The following is a 17,324-nucleotide window of genomic DNA, read 5'->3' on the forward strand; positions in this document are numbered from 1 at the left end:
TCTTTGGGCACTGGAGCTGTTGAAGGCATTTTGAGTAATGAGATGGTCTGGTAAGGCTCTATTTCAGGCAGATTAGTCTAGCACCAGTGTTAAGGATGTCTTCAAGAAGGAAACCCAATTATAGAAGCCACTGCTGTGGTCTTTTAAGAGGTAGGAGGGCCCAGGTGTACTTGAGTTGCAAGATACTCCATTCCTTAACAGGGCAGCCTGGATCTTTTTGAATCTTCATTCCTCCTCCTCCTCAGAAGTCATGCTTTTTCTTTCTTTTTTTTTTTGTATTTTTTGTAGAGACAGAGTCTCACTCTATTGCCCTCAGTAAAGTGCTATGGCGTCACACAGCTCACAGCAACCTCCAATTCCTGGGCTTAGGCGATTCTCTTGCCTGGGCCTCCCAAGTAGCTGGGACAACAGGCGCCCACCACACGCCCGGCTATGTTTTTTTTTTTTTTTGTAGAGACAGAGTCTCACTGTACTGCCCTCTGGTAGAGAGCCGTGGCGTCACAGGGCTCACAGCAACCTCTAACTCTTGGGCTTACGCGATTCTCTTGCCTCAGCCTCCCAAGCAGCTGAGACTACAGGCGCCCGCCACAACGCCCGGCTATTTTTTGGTTGCAGTTCTGCAGGGGCCGGGTTTGAACCCGCCACCCTCGGCATATGGGGCTGGCACCCTACCCGCTGAGCCACAGGCACCGCCCAAGTCATGCTTTTTCAACTTCTATGTGAGGTAGAGCCATCCTCAGGAAGATGGGAGAGGTTTATCACACAGGGAGTTCCATTAACATAATTTCCATAATTTTAATGTTAATCGTGCACTGGCTTTCTGGAATTCGGAGTAGTAAATACGCTCATGTTTTCAGGTAGCAGGGAGAAATTCCGTTTGTCACATCTGGTAAACATGGTTTTGCAGAAAGAACTATCTGTGAATGTAGGCTGGCGGCAAGACCTAAAAATCATCCTGTAACGTTCTTAGAAACAGGACTGGATTTAGGAAATATAGGGATGACCAATGTTAAAATAACACAAGTTTTCTTTTAAAAAAACTATTAGTTACATTACGGAAGTATAGTTGCTGTCTTTTTTTTTTTTTAACGTAGTTTGCTTAATAACATTTTAAATCAATGAAAAGGAAAATCATTGTCTATACTTATATTCTCTCCGTCATGTTAAATGAGGAAACGGGGGAGGGAGTGACAGACACTGTTGAGTATTTCTCTGATCAGAAACCTTCCATCCACAGCAACACCCTTGATGAGTTTAGTTTTTATGGAGAATCCAGTCTTCACTAAAACAACATTCCTGCTGTCCTGTCAAGGTTTTTCACTGTTCTGTTGGGGGCAAAACTATAGGCAAATAATAGGTATTAAAAATGATAAAGTTTAAAGATGAAACAATAACCGCTGGAAGGTTTTAGCAGGAGGTCTTGGGGGAGGGAGTTTGGAACTGCCTGAGGTTTAGAAAAGACGAATCTCAGTGTCTTCCTGGGGTCTCGGTGACGGCTGTATCAGACGGGCAGGTGTGAACCTTGCCTATTCTGTTCACTCACCTGTGAGTCCTGATTCACTGCTGACTCTGCTGACTGTGGTCTTCGTGGGGAAGGTTATTCTCCGCCAACAGACGTGACTGTGGAGGCAGCACTGCCCAGGTGGTTTGGGCAGGGACGTCCAGCCACCTGGATTAGCTGACTCATCGTGGGTGTCCACAGGCAGATGGTCCTGGAACCACCATGATGCGCTGGTAATTAGGAAGTCAAGCTGCTGACCTTCTTTTCCTTTTGCGTTGTTTTTCTCAGTTCTGGTGAGTGGGGTATTTTGAAGGCTCCTCACTTTTTAAGTCGTTCTGTTCTCAGAACAGAATAATCCACGTTATTTCGTTCTGTGCCTCATTTCAACACGAACACTCAGTTATGATAAACCTTCCTCTTCTGGAAAGCAGATTCTTTATTGCTAACCCCTCTCAATTCCAGCTTACTCTCCATCTAGATTCAGACCTCAAATCCTCCTCTATTGAGTCTCAAACTAAAAACAGAAGATTTGGAAAGGGAGGGCAGTTGAAAAGAGCATGAACTTTGAGGGGAGACAGACCAAGGATGAATGAAAGATGAACTGGACCCAGGCAGTGGATGTTAGGGTCGAGCGCGTCCATTCTCACCAGGTGGGTGGATCAGATCCATGTGTACACAGTTGGGATACCAGAGAGGTGGGGAAACTGACAGAAGAGATTCAGGTAGGACGTGAGGAGAATTTAGAGGAAGGAGAAATGTCTCCCAGCGAAAGAAAAGGAAGGGGTTTATGGAACAAGTGGCTTTGAGACCTGGCTTTGTGCAATAAATTCTGCTTCCCTTGAGCCACCAGTTTCTAAGTGTGGGGTGTTGGTGTAGAGGGTTTTTTCTCTTTATTCATATCTTAAAGGATGCATAGACCATTTGTTTTGCCCATGTTTTCTTGTTTTCCACGTTGAAGCGTCTGTTAAATAGCTGTTCTCTTCCCTAACTTCATATTCATTTTATAAAAACTGAGAAACTCCCATCTTAACTCCCATCAATATGCACCTTGCTGAGAAATGTAAACACAAGATTTCTGTAATTTGTGATCCTCGAGTCTGGGGGAGTGGCCCCGGGCCTGTTAGGAACCGGGGTGCACAGCCGGAGGTGAGCATGGTGAGCGGGGAAGCTCCATCTATGTTGACAGCCGCCCCCTGCCACTGGCATCACCTCCGGAGCACCGCCTCCCGTCCCATCCCCACCACCACCCCCTGTCTGTGGAACAATTGTCTTCCATAAAACTGGTTCCTGTGCCAAAAAGATCTGAAACCACTGCTCTAATTTATCAAAGGATACTTTCTTTTCCCCAAGGAGACATATACAAAATTATATGAAAGGTATCAGCTGACCATGCTGGTGCAAATGTCCTCTCATCTGGGACCAGAGGGGGTGGCTACTGCAGGGTTACTGGGGGAGAGACCCGTGGGCCTGTTCTACCATCGGATGTGCCGCCATTACAAACCTTGCTGTCCATAGGTCCAGCTGGATACCACAGCCTCACAAGCCCTCCTCGGGCCCCACAACTTGCAGAACAGATACACTAAGTAATTTGGATATCAAAAGTTTTCCAGTGTGGCACCTGTGGCTCAAAGGAGTAGGGCACCAGACCCATATACCAGAGGTGATGGGTTCAAACCCAGCCCTACCAAAAAAATAAAAAACTGCAAAAAAAAAAAAAAAAGTTTTCATAGATTGAGTACTGATTTTTGAAGGAGAAATTCATTTGTTAAGAGTTTTACTGTCTCAAATATTTATTACTGTCTAAAATGCTGAAAATTCGTTTGTTTCAAAATTTATTTCTCGTGTGTATTTTATATGGTAATTTGCCCAGAATGCACTGAGAAGATGAAGTTCTGTCTAATCACATTTTCTGGTTATGAAATGTTCTGTCTAATCACTTTTTCTGGTTATGAAATGCTAACTCACATTTTTTTAAATCTGTGGTCCAATGACAGAAATTTTTTTAGAAGGTGATCAATCCCGTTCTTAGCAATACTAGATACTGAAAAGGAAAACTAGGAGGGAAACAAGAGCATCGTTTATTTAAGGCCTGGTATGTAATTACCAAGAACTCGGCCCTTGATGTCAGTCTCAGGGAGCTTTGATCCTTGATCTGCCTCTTTTATTAGCTGGGAGTTCTTTAGCAGGTTATTCAGAAGGTGAACTGAGGTCACAGGGGTACGTATCCATGTAGGGTTGGCAGGAGGATTTTGTAGACAGTACAGGAATAAAGAACCTGCCACAACAAAAAGCTGGAAACAGAATCAACTGCATGTGATGTAAGGCAAGTAGATATTTTACAGTTAACTCATTAATCTTCAAAGCAACCCGATGAGGCAGTGTTTTTCACCTGTTACTTTTATCTGCACTTTAAAAACAAGTGCATGTTGAGCATCTGAAATTCAAAATGCTCCAAAATCTAAAACTTTCTGCGCATCAACATGGCACTCAAAGGAAATGCCCTTTGGAGCATTTTGGATTTGGGGTTTTCTGGTTTAGGATGCTCCCCTGGAAAGTGTAATATAAAAGTTCCAAGATTAAAAAAAATTTGAAATCCAAAACAGTTCTCATCCCAAACATTCCAGGTAAGGGATACAACTCAACCTATACTCATATTTAAAAACCAACTTTCGGCTTGGTGCCTGTAGCTCAGTGAGTAGGGCACTGGCCACATGCACCGAGGCAGGCGGGTTCGAACCCAGCACGTGCCCGCCAAACAAAAAATAGCCGGGTGTTGTGGTGGGTGCCTGTAGTCCCAGCTACTTGGGAGACTGAGGCTAGAGAATCCCTTAAGCCCAAGAGTTTGAGGTTGCTGTGAGCTTTGGCATCACAGCTCTACCAAGGGTGACATAGTGAGACTCTGTCTTAAAAAAAAAATGAAAAATAGGGCTCGGTGCCTGTAGCTCAGTGGAGGTAGGGCACCAGCCACATACACCAGAGCTGGTGGGTTCAAACCCAGCCCAGGCCTGCCAAACAACAATGACAACTACAACCAAAAAATAGCCGGGTGCCTGTAGTTCCAGCTGAGAGACTGGGAGACTGAGGCAAGAGAATCGCTTAAGCCCAAGCGTTTGACATTGCTGTGAGCTGTGACGCCATGGCACTCTACCAAGGGTGACCTAGTGAAACTCTGTCTCAAAAACATACATATATACATACATACATATCTAAATATAAATAAAATCCAACTTGCCTGGCTGGGCGTATTGGCTCACACCTGTAAGCCTATCACTCTGGGAGGTGGAGGCAGGTGGATCCCTTGAGCTCAGGAGTTCGAGACCAGCCTGAGCTAGAGTGAGATCTCATCTCTACTCAAAATAGAAAAACTAGCCAGGAGTTGTGATGGGCACCTATAGTCCCAGCTACTCTGGAGGCTGAGGCAGGATTGCTTAAGCCCAGGAGTTTTAGGTTGTGAGCTATGATGATGCCATGGCACACTACTGAGGGTGACAGAATGAGACTCTGTCAAAAAATAAAATATTAAAATAATCCAGGTAAGTACAGTGTAGATACTCCATTTATCATCCTCACCCTCCTTTATGTACCCCGGGAAATAAACTTCCAGTTAATTAGCTATCACATATTAATATGTCAGAATTCAATTGAGGAGGTGCTTAATGTGTGTTACAATTTTAATGGGGTTGATTTTTATCAACTCTTAGGATTCTGCAGAAAAAATTCATGAAAGAAAACAAATACTCCATTCAATGGTTCCACCAGAGTTTGTCAAGTGGTATCCACATGCCAGATGTGGTGCTACGTAGTTGATTTCAGAAGTAAACAGGATAAAGTTTCCTTTCTCAGCACTTGAATCTTGTGCAGAAAATAATCAACTAGCTCCGTGAGACGTTTTGGCTGGAGGTAATGGAATAGCTAATTCAAAGTGGCTGAAACAATAAGGAGGTTTATTAGCTCTCGCAGAAGGTGGCACTGCGGGTAAGGTTGAGCTCCAGGTGTGCTGGTCCAGTGGTCCACCTTGGCCATCAGAAAACCTGTTCATTCCAGCTCTGTCTTTGCTCTGTCACCCACTGTGTCAGCATCATCTTGAGGCTGGTTCCCTGGTCGTTGGCAGATGGTTGCCCATGGAAATTTTGGCTTTGTGCTTTCTTGTTAATTTGGGAAGACAGGGACTTCTTGTAGCTCTCTTAAGATTAAAGAACTTTGCCACGAGCTTCCAGCAAACCTCTCTTTGTCTCATTGTCCAAAACAGACCAAATTACTCCCGGCATACCCGTTCCTAACACCATCACTAGCAAAAAGAACGAGACCAGCCTCAGGCAGTCAGGCCTCCACCTGGAACAGAGAGCTGGTCCCAGCCCTCCCCAAGGCGAGGGTGTGAGCAGCAGGGAGGCCTGCTGCTAGGAAGGAAGGGAACTGGAGCAGCTTCTGAAGGGGAAGCAACATCCATTACAAGAAGATGGGCCACTGCGGTTGACCGCACAGTTTGGGGGAGTGCGAGTGGAGAGTGACAGCTTTCCATTTCTTTTTTACTGTCCCATAGGATCAGAGTGGCATGGAACCTCTTAGTGAGGAAGACAGCAGCCTTGAAGTTGGTACTAAACAATTGCCTGGACGTGGAAACTCTGATCTGGTGAGAATCCTGGGGGTTTTCACCCTGTTCTTTTTTTTTTTTTTTTTTTGCAGTTTTTGGCCAGGGCTGGGTTTGAACCTGCCACCTCCAGTATGTACAGGGACCTTGGGGAGGGCTGGGACCAGCTCTCTGTTTGAGCTACTCCTTTGAGCTACAGGCGCCGTCCACACCCTATTCCTGTTAGGTCAGTATTGCTTACACTTTGCTCTTTGTCTTTGCTTCTCTGAGAATCTCGACCTCTCAGACAGAAGCTCTTCTGTAGGGAGGGACCATCCACCCGAAAGAATAGCGTCTTCTACCTTCTTGACACTTGACTTGTGCTGTCTAAGGGAAGAGGCACTGTAAACCTGGTTTGATACTGGGTTTTTATAAGGCCAAGGCTGTGCTGAATTAGTTGCGAGGTACAGGAAAAAAATGTTAAATTTATTCCCTTGATTCACAGCAAACGATAATTACTGAGACCCAGGCAAGGTGGCATGCGCCTGTAATCCTATCTACTCAGAAGCCTGAGGTGGGAGGTTTACTTAAGCCCAAGAGTTTGAGACCAGCCTGGGCAACATAATGAGACCCCATTTTAAAATAATAGTTATTGAACATTTACTGTGCACCAGATACTGTGCTTTGTTAGCGTTCTGATCTTTGATTGTGAGAAAACTTGGGAGTTAGACGAGTTAGCTAGCTTGCCAGTGGCCACCAGCGAGTGCAGAGCAGGCCTGGAAATCTATCCCATGCCGAGCCCTGTGCTTTGCTTATCATCCACCTTTCTATTTTGAATCCTAGTACTTCCGGAATTAGACTACAAATTCTAAAAGAAATGTGGGCTATTTTTCCTCTATGTTTTAAAATATCTTACAAATCTCAAAGAATTAATCCCATAGGAGTGTCAACCTGATTTTATGGCAGCTCAGAGCTATTGATTTTGCTTTTAGGGGGTTTGAGAATTCATCTTACCTTTTTCTTTTCTTTCTATTTTTTTTTGTTTGTTTGTTTTGTTTTGCCGGGACAGAGTCTTATTATGCCACCCTTGGTAGAGTGCTGTAGCATCATAGCTCACAGCAACCTCAAACTGTTGGGCTTAAGCGATTCTCTTACCTCAGCTTCCCAAGTAGCTGGGACTATAGGCGCCCGCCACAATGCCTAGCTATTTTTTTGTTGTAGTTGTCATTGTTCTTTAGCAGGCCTGGGCCGTGTTCGAATCCACCAGCCCCTGTGTATGTGGTCAGCGCCCTAACCACTGAGCCATGGATGCTGAGCTATCATCTTATCTTTTTCAAGTTTTGGAAAACACATTTTGGGACCATCTTGTATTCCATATCCTAGAAAGTAAGCTAATTTTTTCCAGCTTCCTTTCCAGGGAAAGGACATTTCAGTGAGACCAGAAATTATAAGGAGCCTGTCTTGGACAAACCCTACAAGCAACTCGAGACCTCTGGCATCAAGAGCAATGACAGTGACAGATTATGACCATTGTTCTTGAGCAAGGCATGCTGGGGTTGCAGTTTTCCCATGCCAAGAGATAGATTGCGTATTTGCACCTAAGGGGAGCGCACATGTAGTCCCAGCTCCTTGGGAGGCTGAGGCAGAAGTATTATCTGAGCCCAGGAGTTTGGAGTTGCAGTGAGCTATGATATTGTCACTGCTCTTTAGCTGGGTAACAGAGCAAGACCTTGTGTCAAAAGAAGATTTAAAAAAGGGGGCGGGGGAGAATGGAAAAAATGAAATAACAACAGACTCCTCAGAAATTCAAAAAATTCTTAATGAATAATACAAGAAACTCTATTCTCAGAAATACAAAATTGTGAAGGAAATAGACCAATACTTGGAAGCACACCACCTTCCTAGACTTAGCCAGAATGAAGTGAAAATTCTGAACAGGCCCATATCAAGTTCTGAAATTGTGTCAACTATACAAAATCTCCCTAAAAAGAAAAGCCCGGGACTAGATGACTTCACATCAGAATTCTACCAAACCTTTAAAGAGGAACTATCTATATTACTTAACCTTTTCGAAAATATAGAATGAGAAGGAATATTACCCAACACATTCTATGAAGCAAACATCACCTTGATCCCCAAACCAGGAAAAGACCCAACAAGGAAAGAAAATTGTAGACCAATATCCCTAATGAATATTGATGCAAAAATATACAATAATATCCTAGCAAACAGAATCAAGCAAGACATCAAACGAATTATACACCATGACCAAGTGGGTTTTATCCCAGGGTCTCAAGGCTGGTTCAATATATGTAAATATATAAATACAATTCATCACATAAACAAAATTTTAAAAAAAGACCATATGATTCTTTCAATGGATGTAGAAAAAGCTTTTGATAATATCCAGCATCTTTTTATGATCAGAAAGAAAATTGGTATAGAAGGGACATTTCCTTTTTTTTTTTTTTGCAGTTTTGGCTTGGGCTGGACTTGAACCCGCCACCCCCAGTATATGGGGCCAGGGCCAGCGCCCTACTTCTTGAGCCACAGGAACCACCCAGAAGGGACATTTCTTAAACTGATAGAGGCCATCTACAGCAAACCCACAGCCAACATCATATTGAACAGAGTTAAATTGAAATCATTTCCCACTCAGATCAGGAAACAGGCAAGGTTGCCCATTGTATCCACTGCTCTTTAACATTGTAATGGAAGTCTTAGCCATCACAATAAGGCAAGAAAAGGCAATCAAGGGTATCCATATAGGGTCAGAGGCGATCAAATTTTCACTCTTCATAGATGATAGGATTGTTTATCCGGAAAACACCAGGGATTCTACTACAAAACTCTTAGAAATGATCAAGGAATACAGCGGCATCTCAGGTTACAAAATCAACACTCATAAATCTGTAGCCATTGTTGTTATATATACCAACAGTAGTCAAGCTGACAAAACAGTCAAGCACTCTATTCCTTTCACAGTAGTGCCAAAGAAGATGGAATATTTGGGAATTTACCTAACAAAGGATGTGAAAGATCTCTATAAAGAGAACTATGAAACTCTAAGAAAAGAAATAGCTGAAGATGTTAACAAATGGAAAAACATACCATGCTCATGGCTGGGAAGAATCAACATTGTTAAAATGTCCATACTACCCAAAGCAATATACAATTTTAATGCAATCCCTATGAAAGCTCCACTGTCATACTATAAAGATCTCAAAAAAACAATACTTTGTTTTATATGGAATCAGAAAAAAACCTTGCATAGCCAAGCCATTACTCAGAAATAAAAACAAAGCAGGAGGAATCACACTACCAGACCTCAGGCTATACTGTAAATTGATAGTGATCAAAACAGCATGGCACTGGCACAAAAACAGAGAGGTAGATGTATGGAACAGAATAGAGAAACAAGAGATGAACCCAGCTACTTACCATTATTTGATCTTCAATAAGCCAATTAAAAACATACAGTGGGAAAAGATTCCCTATTTAACAAATGGTGCTGGGTGAACTGGCTGGTGATCTGTAGAAGATTGAAACTGGACCCACACCTTTTACCATTAACTAAGATAGACTCTCACTGGATTAAAGATTTAAAGTTAAGATATGAAACTATAAAAATAGTAGAAGAGAAAAGTCTGTAGGTCGACATGAAGATGCTCTTTCTCTGCGCCATCACCATAGACTCCGTGATGCTCTATGCGTCAGCACCCTCACTACCGAACACGTGTATCTTCCTGTCAGCATTTGCACATCGGGCTGTTTCTTGAAGAGTATGCGGCCACCTTCCCGAGGATCTCGTTTGAGGCGCTGAGAAGGATAACACAGTCTGAAAAAAGCCCCTATCACCGCAAACGAATTCTGCTAAAATTGAAGTAAGAGTATGCATCAAATCTATGATGAAGCCTGAATAGAAGAACGGTGAAATTATTGATGCTTTGCAAAAAGTTTTTGGGATAATGCCCCAAAGTAATTAGCATTTTACAAACAGATAACTTATTTTAAGAAGGGACAAGTTGATGTTGAAGATGAAGCCTACGGTGGAAGATCATCCACATCAATTGGCAAGAAAAAAATAAAACGTCTTGTCTTGGCATAATTGAAGAGGACTTAGAATTAACAGCAGAACCAGCAGCCAACACCATAGACATCTCCATAACTTACACATTTCTGAGCGAAAAATGAAGAGTTGCACAGATTTTCCATTTGGTGGGTTCCAAAACTGGTACACTCAGATCAGCTGCAGACAAGAGCAGAGCTTTGAATGTAAATTTCAAACAAGTAGGATCAAAAATCTTAAAGCATTTCTTTGAAGCCTTATAACAAAAAAATAAATTTGTATGTCTGCCAGCGTGACCACGAAGACAAAGTACAGTCAAAAAAATGGCTACAAAGAGGTAGAAGTGGACCAGTCAAAGCAAAAGGGAACTGTTCAAGAGCTAAGGTCCTGGCAGCATTTGGGGGGGAATGCTCATGGATTTTTGTTTACTGACTTTCTGGAAGGCCAAAGGATGAAAACAACTGCTTATTATGAGAGTGTTTTGAGAAAATTAGCCAAAGCTTCAACAGCAAATCACCTGAGAAAGCTTGACCCAGATTCCTCTGCCATGACAATGCTGCTTCCTTCACTCTTCTTATCAAACAAGGGAAAATTTGCAAGGGTTTGGATGGGAAATCATTAGGCGCCCACCTCATAGTCCTAATTTGGCTTCTTCTTACTTCTTTTTGTTTCCTAATCTTAAAAACGTTTTTTTAGTTAATAATGCAAAAAAAAAAAAAAACTGCATTGGCATGGTTTGAATTGCCAGCATCTTCAGTTATTTAGGGTGGACTAAAGGGTTGGTATCAGGGCCTACAAAAGTGTCTTGACTTTGACACACCTTATATTGAGAAATAAAGTTGCTTAAAAAAAGAAAATGTAGAAGAAAGTGCAGGGAAAACGCTTGAAGAAATCGGCCTGGGAGAATATTTTATAAGGAGGACCCCCCCCCCCCCGCCCCGGGCAATTGAAGCAACACCAAAGATACATTACAGGGAGGATCTGATCAAACTAAAAAGCTTCTGCACAGCCAAGAACACAGTAAGTTAAGCAAGCAGACAGCCCTCAGAATGGGAGAAGATATTTGCAGGTTATGTCTGACAAAGGTTTAATAACCAGAATCCACAGAGAACTCAAATGTATTAAGCAAGAAAAGAACAAGTGATCCCATCGCAGGCTGGGCAAGGGACTTGAAGAGGAACTCCTGTGAAGAAGAAAAGGCCCATGGCCTACAGACATGAAAAAATGCTCAGCTGGCCGGTTCGAATCCAGCCCAGGCCTGCCAAACAACAATGACAGCTGCAACCTTAAAATAGCTGGGCGTTGTGGCAGGCATCTGTAGTCCCAGCCACTTGGAAGGCTGAGACAAGAGAATTGCCTAAGCCCAGGAGTTGGAGGTTGCTGTGAGCTGAGATGCCATGGCACTCTACCGAAGGCGATAAAGTGAGACTCTGTCTCTTAAAAAAAAAAAATACATATGAGAGGGTTCCATTTACATAAACTTCAAGACCAGGCAAAATGAATATATAGTGTTAGGGTCACCATGTGTTCATTTTATACCAGGTGAATGGAGAACTTTGGGGATAAGGGAGGCAGGTAGTGACTGGGAAGGGGAACAGGGCGGCTTCTGACATCTGGTATTGTTCTGTTTCTTGCCCCGGTGATGCTTTGTGATAATTCATTTGGGCTTCAACATGTATGATATCTGCACTTCTCTGTAGGTGTGTTATGTGTCAGTAAAAATTTTGAAAAGTCTTCTAATAAAAAAAAAAAAAGACTATGGGAGTCTTTTTTGTAATGAGAGTACAAATAAATGATTGATAAAAATTATAGTTATCCAGCTCGGCGCCTCTGGCTCAAGCAGCTAAAGCGCCAGCTGCATACACCTGAGCTGGCGGGTTCTCATCCAGCCTGGGCCCGCCAAACAACAATGACAACTGCAACGAAAAGTAGCCAGGTGTTTTGGCAGGTGCCTGTATTCCCAGCTACTTGGGAGGCAGGAGAATCGCTTGAGCCCAGGAGTTGGAGGTTGCTGTGAGCTGTGATGCCACTGCACTCTACCCAGGGCAACAGCTTGAGGCTCCGTCTCAAAAAAAAAAAATAAAAATAAAAGCACCTCCACCATTTCTTGAGCATTTATTTGTTAGGAACATAGCAGCACACATGATCCCCATCTCTGTCCTCCCCATAATGAAAGCATTGTTACCAGCTCCATTTTTCAGATGAAGGAGCTGAGTGTTCCAGACTCAGAGCCTGTAAGTCCCATAAGAGGGATTCTAGCCCTTATGACTCACTGACTGCCAAGGTCTGGAAGGCAGTATGAGCTGTCGTGGTTTCCAGAGACGCAGGTGGTATTAACCCATAAAGAAGCTGAAGTTTGGAGAGGTCAGCTTCTCAAAGGGCATATAACCTATAAGCAGAAAACCAGGATGTAAGCCACTGTCATACTCCAGAGTTTAAGCTGTCAACTTTGTAAAACTAGAAGTATTAGATAATACTAGAAAGTTATTAGACCCCGGTGATGTGTGGGAAATGTGAAAAATAATAGTCATATAGAGAGTTCTTCATACAGCTAAATCTGTTCAGTTTAAAGGATTGTCCTTTAATTGAGACTGTCCTACCTAAATTTTTAACGTTACAGTGGTTGTTCCTACATGACATTTTGGTAATAAGATATGGTAGGAGTTCACCTAGTAGTGGTAAATAGGTTGAACCATCTGAAATCACTGACAAGGAACCATTTCCTGACTTCTAAAGTGGCAAGTTCATATGCTCCAATTAAGTATTTCATTGGTCTTAATTGGCCAAAAAAAAAGGAAAATAGAAATTTTGGGGGAAAATTTTCTGGTCTATGAAATTTCAGTCCGTGAAAACTCTTCTTTGCTTCATGCTGTGCCCCTAGAATCAAGATGAACAGACGAGAGGAGGCGGCGGGGTGGGGGGTAATTAGTAAGAGCTGCCTGTGTTTTTAACCTGGGCAGGTGGGAAGGTGATATTGTCACTGATTTGAAAACAAATAGGAAAAACAGATTTGTAGGAGAAGATAGTAAGTTCAGTTTGGAATTTTGATTTTTAAGAGAGTATGGATACTACTATGTTATTTCTGAAACAGGTTCAGCTTATCAATTTTTACTACTGTGCTTGATTAAAAAATACTCATAAGTGTTTTTAAAGTGCTGACATCCAAGTTTGGAAATATTAAACTACATGAGGGTTGGGTGGGGGGCTCCAGACTAGAAGTTCTAGGACATCCTAATGTTTTTGATTTTCTATTTTTTTTTCTTTTTGATTTTGCATAGGGGACCCCTTAAATAAGATGACTCAGGAAGCACTGTAGAAAGATTATTTCATTTCACAAAATAAACTGATATGACCCGTTCTCTTCTATTTTTGTTTGTGCCCATTACTGAGCATCTATTCAGAAGGGAAAAAAACCTTTTATTATAAAGATACTTGTACTAGGCTGTTTATTGCAAGGCAAAAGCAAGTTTATCAAAGTAAGAGGGGAAAAAAGGAGGCTAACCCATAGACAGGCAGCAGCCGTCTTTCAGAGCAGCAGAGAGAGTAGCCTAAGGTGACATGCTCTGTCTGCACCATGTCATCATCCTCCACATGGTACTGTGAACTCCTGAAAGGAAGCTCTGTGGGTCAGGGAAAGTGCCTGACCCAGAGGAGGAGCTTCTGAGGGTGCATACAGAAGGTGACAGTGATGACATCCTAAGTGACAGATGGCTGAGAAGTCTAGCCTATAGTCCCCAAAGCTGGGCAATCAAAGTGCCCCATTTCTCTGGCCACTGTAATTGGTCCAAGGGTGGACACTTGCACCCAACAGTAACATCCCATGGATTTTCCGAAGTGGGCCTAGGGGAGGAGAGTCAGCTTCTTTCTGGCAGGGAGGCTCGGGAGCTTTTGGCAGCTGTGTCTGCGCTGTGCTGAACAAGCAAGTCTGCGAAGAGACTCAAACAGATGAACAGACATCCGGGAAGCACTGGCCTCTTGTTCCAGCTGTCCCTGAGGCTGTGTCAGTCCCATCCTGTCTGTAGTTCCACTGCCTGGACCAGTCCCAGCCTAATTCCTACTCATCTAACCACTGGGATTAGATGAAGTCATCTTAGCACATGTTAGCACAGCTCCTTACCCTGCCTTTCAATAATAATTAATAAGAATCACTCATCTAAAGTTGGATTCAGTTCCTGACTGTGACACCCCCTGAGTGTCTCTGTGCCTGAGTTTCCTTATCTATAATATGGAGAAGTAATAGGATCATTCTCCACTGGAATAATGCCTGTCAGAAAGCCCAGTGAACACTGGCCGTGTCAGGGACTGTGCCTTGCCTCATAGCTCTGGGTGCAGTCAGTTTATCACAGTGCCCGGGACACGTGGGCATTTGGTATAAACTTCAGTCGTTTCACAAAAGACATAGTTGAATTATAGCTCCCTTCAAAAGGTGATATAATCAGATTATAGATTATAGGCTCTTAAAATTATGTGAACAAATAGGGCAAGCCCAGAAAACCAAGGACTCTGCAGACCCAGAGAATGTGCCCAGGCAGCACTTGTTCTAGGGAAGTGATTGGATCCCCTGAGTCCTGGGCTCTGAGCTGCCAGTGGCGTCAGTTCCCTTCTCTGGGCCCTGAATGCTAAGAGCTGTGGTTACAAGATTACCTTCTCATTGCAGAAAAAATCTGATGAGAAAGTGAGTCCTTCTGGGGAAATTAACTTTCAAGTTAAACACCAAGTCTCCACAGGGGCCGTGACAGTGGTGGGGAGCACCTTCTCCACTCACAAAAATTGATTCAAGATGGATAAAGGACTTAAATTTAAGGCATGAAACCATAAAAATCCTCAAAGAAAGAATAGGAAAAACACTGGAAGATATCAGCCTGAGGAAAGACTTTATGAAGAAGACTGCCATGGCAATAGCAGCAACAGCAACAATAAAAAAATGGGATTTAATTAAACTGAAAAGCTTCTGTACAGCCAAGGAGACAACAAAGCAAAGAGACAACCTACCCAATGGGAAAGGATATTTGCATGTTTTGAATCAGACAAAAGCTTAATAACTAGGATCTATACAGAACTTCAATTAATCCATAAGAAAAAAACCAACAATCCCATACATCAATAGGGAAGAGAGATGAACAGAACCTTCTCTAAAGAAATCAGATGTATGGCCAGCAAACACATGAAAAAGTGCTCATCATCCCTAATTATTAGAGAAATGCAAATTAAAACCACCCTGAGATATCATCTAACCCCAGTGAGAATGGCCTATATGACAAAATCTCAAAACTGCAGATGCTGGCGCAGATGTGGAGAGAAGGGAACACGTTTACACTGCTGGTGGGACTGCAGACTAATACAACCTTTTTGGAAGGAAGTGTGGAGAAACCTCAAAGTACTCAAGCTAGACCTCCCATTTGATCCTGCAGTCCCATTACTGGGCATCTATCCAGAAGAAAAAAACAACCTTTTATTATAAAGATACTTGTACTAGGCTGTTTATTGCAGCCCAGTTTACAATCACTAAACTGTGGAAACTGCCTAAATGCCCCTCAACCCAGGAATGGATTGGCGAGCTGTGGTGTGTGTGTACCATGGAACATTATTCAGCTCTCCATTATCTTTTTTAATAGAGACTCTTCTACTTTTGTCATCTTTCCCACATAAATTGTGCATGCAACAGCTAAGATATCCCCTCCATTTTTGGTCTTCTTTCTTTGCTTTTTCCTCTTCCCTCTCTCTTTTATTTGATACAATTGTATTTTGAATTTCCTTTATCTCTTCTTCTTTTCTTTCTTCTTTTTTTCTTTTTTTCACTGAAAGCTGGGTGGCACAGCTGTGGTCTGGCAGAGAGGTGACAGAAGGAGGCCAAGAGATGATGGTCTAGGGAGCCCTTCTACCTTTGGCCCTGGGTAGAGATGTATGGCCAGCAAACATGTATGGCCAGCAAACAGTGGCAAGACCACACTGCAGAATTTTTCTGTTTCTTTTTCATTTTTATTTTTTCCACTTATTTTTGGTTTTTGCTCTTTTCTTTCTGTTTTTTAGCAGAGGAAGACTTTGGCTTTGCTCAGGCTGGTAAAGAGCTCCTGATTTTAAGGAACCCACCCAGCCAGGTCCCTCAAAATCCTTGAATTACAGGCATAGCCTTAGCACTGTGCCAATCAATACCTTTTCTTTTAGGGCAGCGCCTGTGGCTCAAAGGAGTGGGGTGCCCACCCCATATCCCAGGGGTAGTGGGTTCAAACCCAGCCCCGGCCAAAAACTCAAAAAACAAAACAAAACAAAAAAACCCATTTATCACTCATGTTCTCTCTTCCTGTCCTCCTGTTCTTCAATTCTTTTCTTTCATTCCTTTTCCATTTTTTTCTTTTTGTTTTCTTTTTCTCTTTCCTTCTTTCTTTTCCTCCTCTTTCTCCCTGCTTGCTTTCTACCCTTCTCTTCCTTTTGGCCTTCTACCAGGAGGCCACTTGAAGATCTAATCTCTGATATAAGGTAATTAGAAGCAAAGGAGGACGTGAGAAGGAAAAGAGAACAAGGTGGTGAACAAGAAGTAAGAACACACAAGGAGGAACCAACAGAAAAATTCAGGCAACATGAAAAACCAAAACAAAGCAATTCCCCCAAGGAACCACGAGGCAGCTACTGCAGAAGACTCCAGGAACTAATAAGGAACTAATGGATTTGACAGAAAGGGAATTTAAAATATGGATGATAAAGATAATAACAGGAATGGATGATAAAATGGAAAGACAGATCCAAAAATTGGACAAGAGATATGTAGAATACAGAAAGGATGTGGTGGAGCTTAAGGAAATGAAGGAGACAATCAGGGAATGTAGAGATGCAGGAGAAAGTATCAAAAATAGGTTAGACCATGGAGAAGAAGGAACCTCAGAGCTAGAGGTTAAAGTTTTTGAGTTAACCCAGGTAGTTAAAGAGGTAGAAAGAAGAGAAAGAAAGTAGAATAATCACTTAGAGAACTACAGGACTCCATGAAGTGTTCAAACATATGAATAATAGGAATCCCTGAAGGGGAAGAAGATTGTCCCAAAGGAATGGAAGCTATACTGGAGACTATCATAAATGAAAACTTCCCAAGTGTTACTAAAGACCCCAGCACACTCCTTTCATATGGATATCAAACCCTGGATCATCTCAACTCAAATAGAGCTTTTCCGAGATACATTGTAATGAATGTGTCC

At 42.6% G+C, this 17,324-nt stretch overlaps 1 protein-coding gene across 1 annotated transcript in view; it reads left to right on the forward strand.

The window, feature by feature from the left end:
• PATJ (PATJ crumbs cell polarity complex component) overlaps window positions 1-17,324 on the forward strand; it is a 408,655-nt gene that overhangs the window by 310,567 nt on the left and 80,764 nt on the right. The window contains 1 exon segment of the mRNA XM_053575260.1: window positions 6,042-6,131. Within this exon segment, the coding sequence (XP_053431235.1) occupies window positions 6,042-6,131 (90 nt within the window).

The sequence above is a fragment of the Nycticebus coucang genome, chromosome 22 (assembly GCF_027406575.1).
Source record: "Nycticebus coucang isolate mNycCou1 chromosome 22, mNycCou1.pri, whole genome shotgun sequence".
NCBI classification, from domain to species: domain Eukaryota; kingdom Metazoa; phylum Chordata; class Mammalia; order Primates; family Lorisidae; genus Nycticebus; species Nycticebus coucang.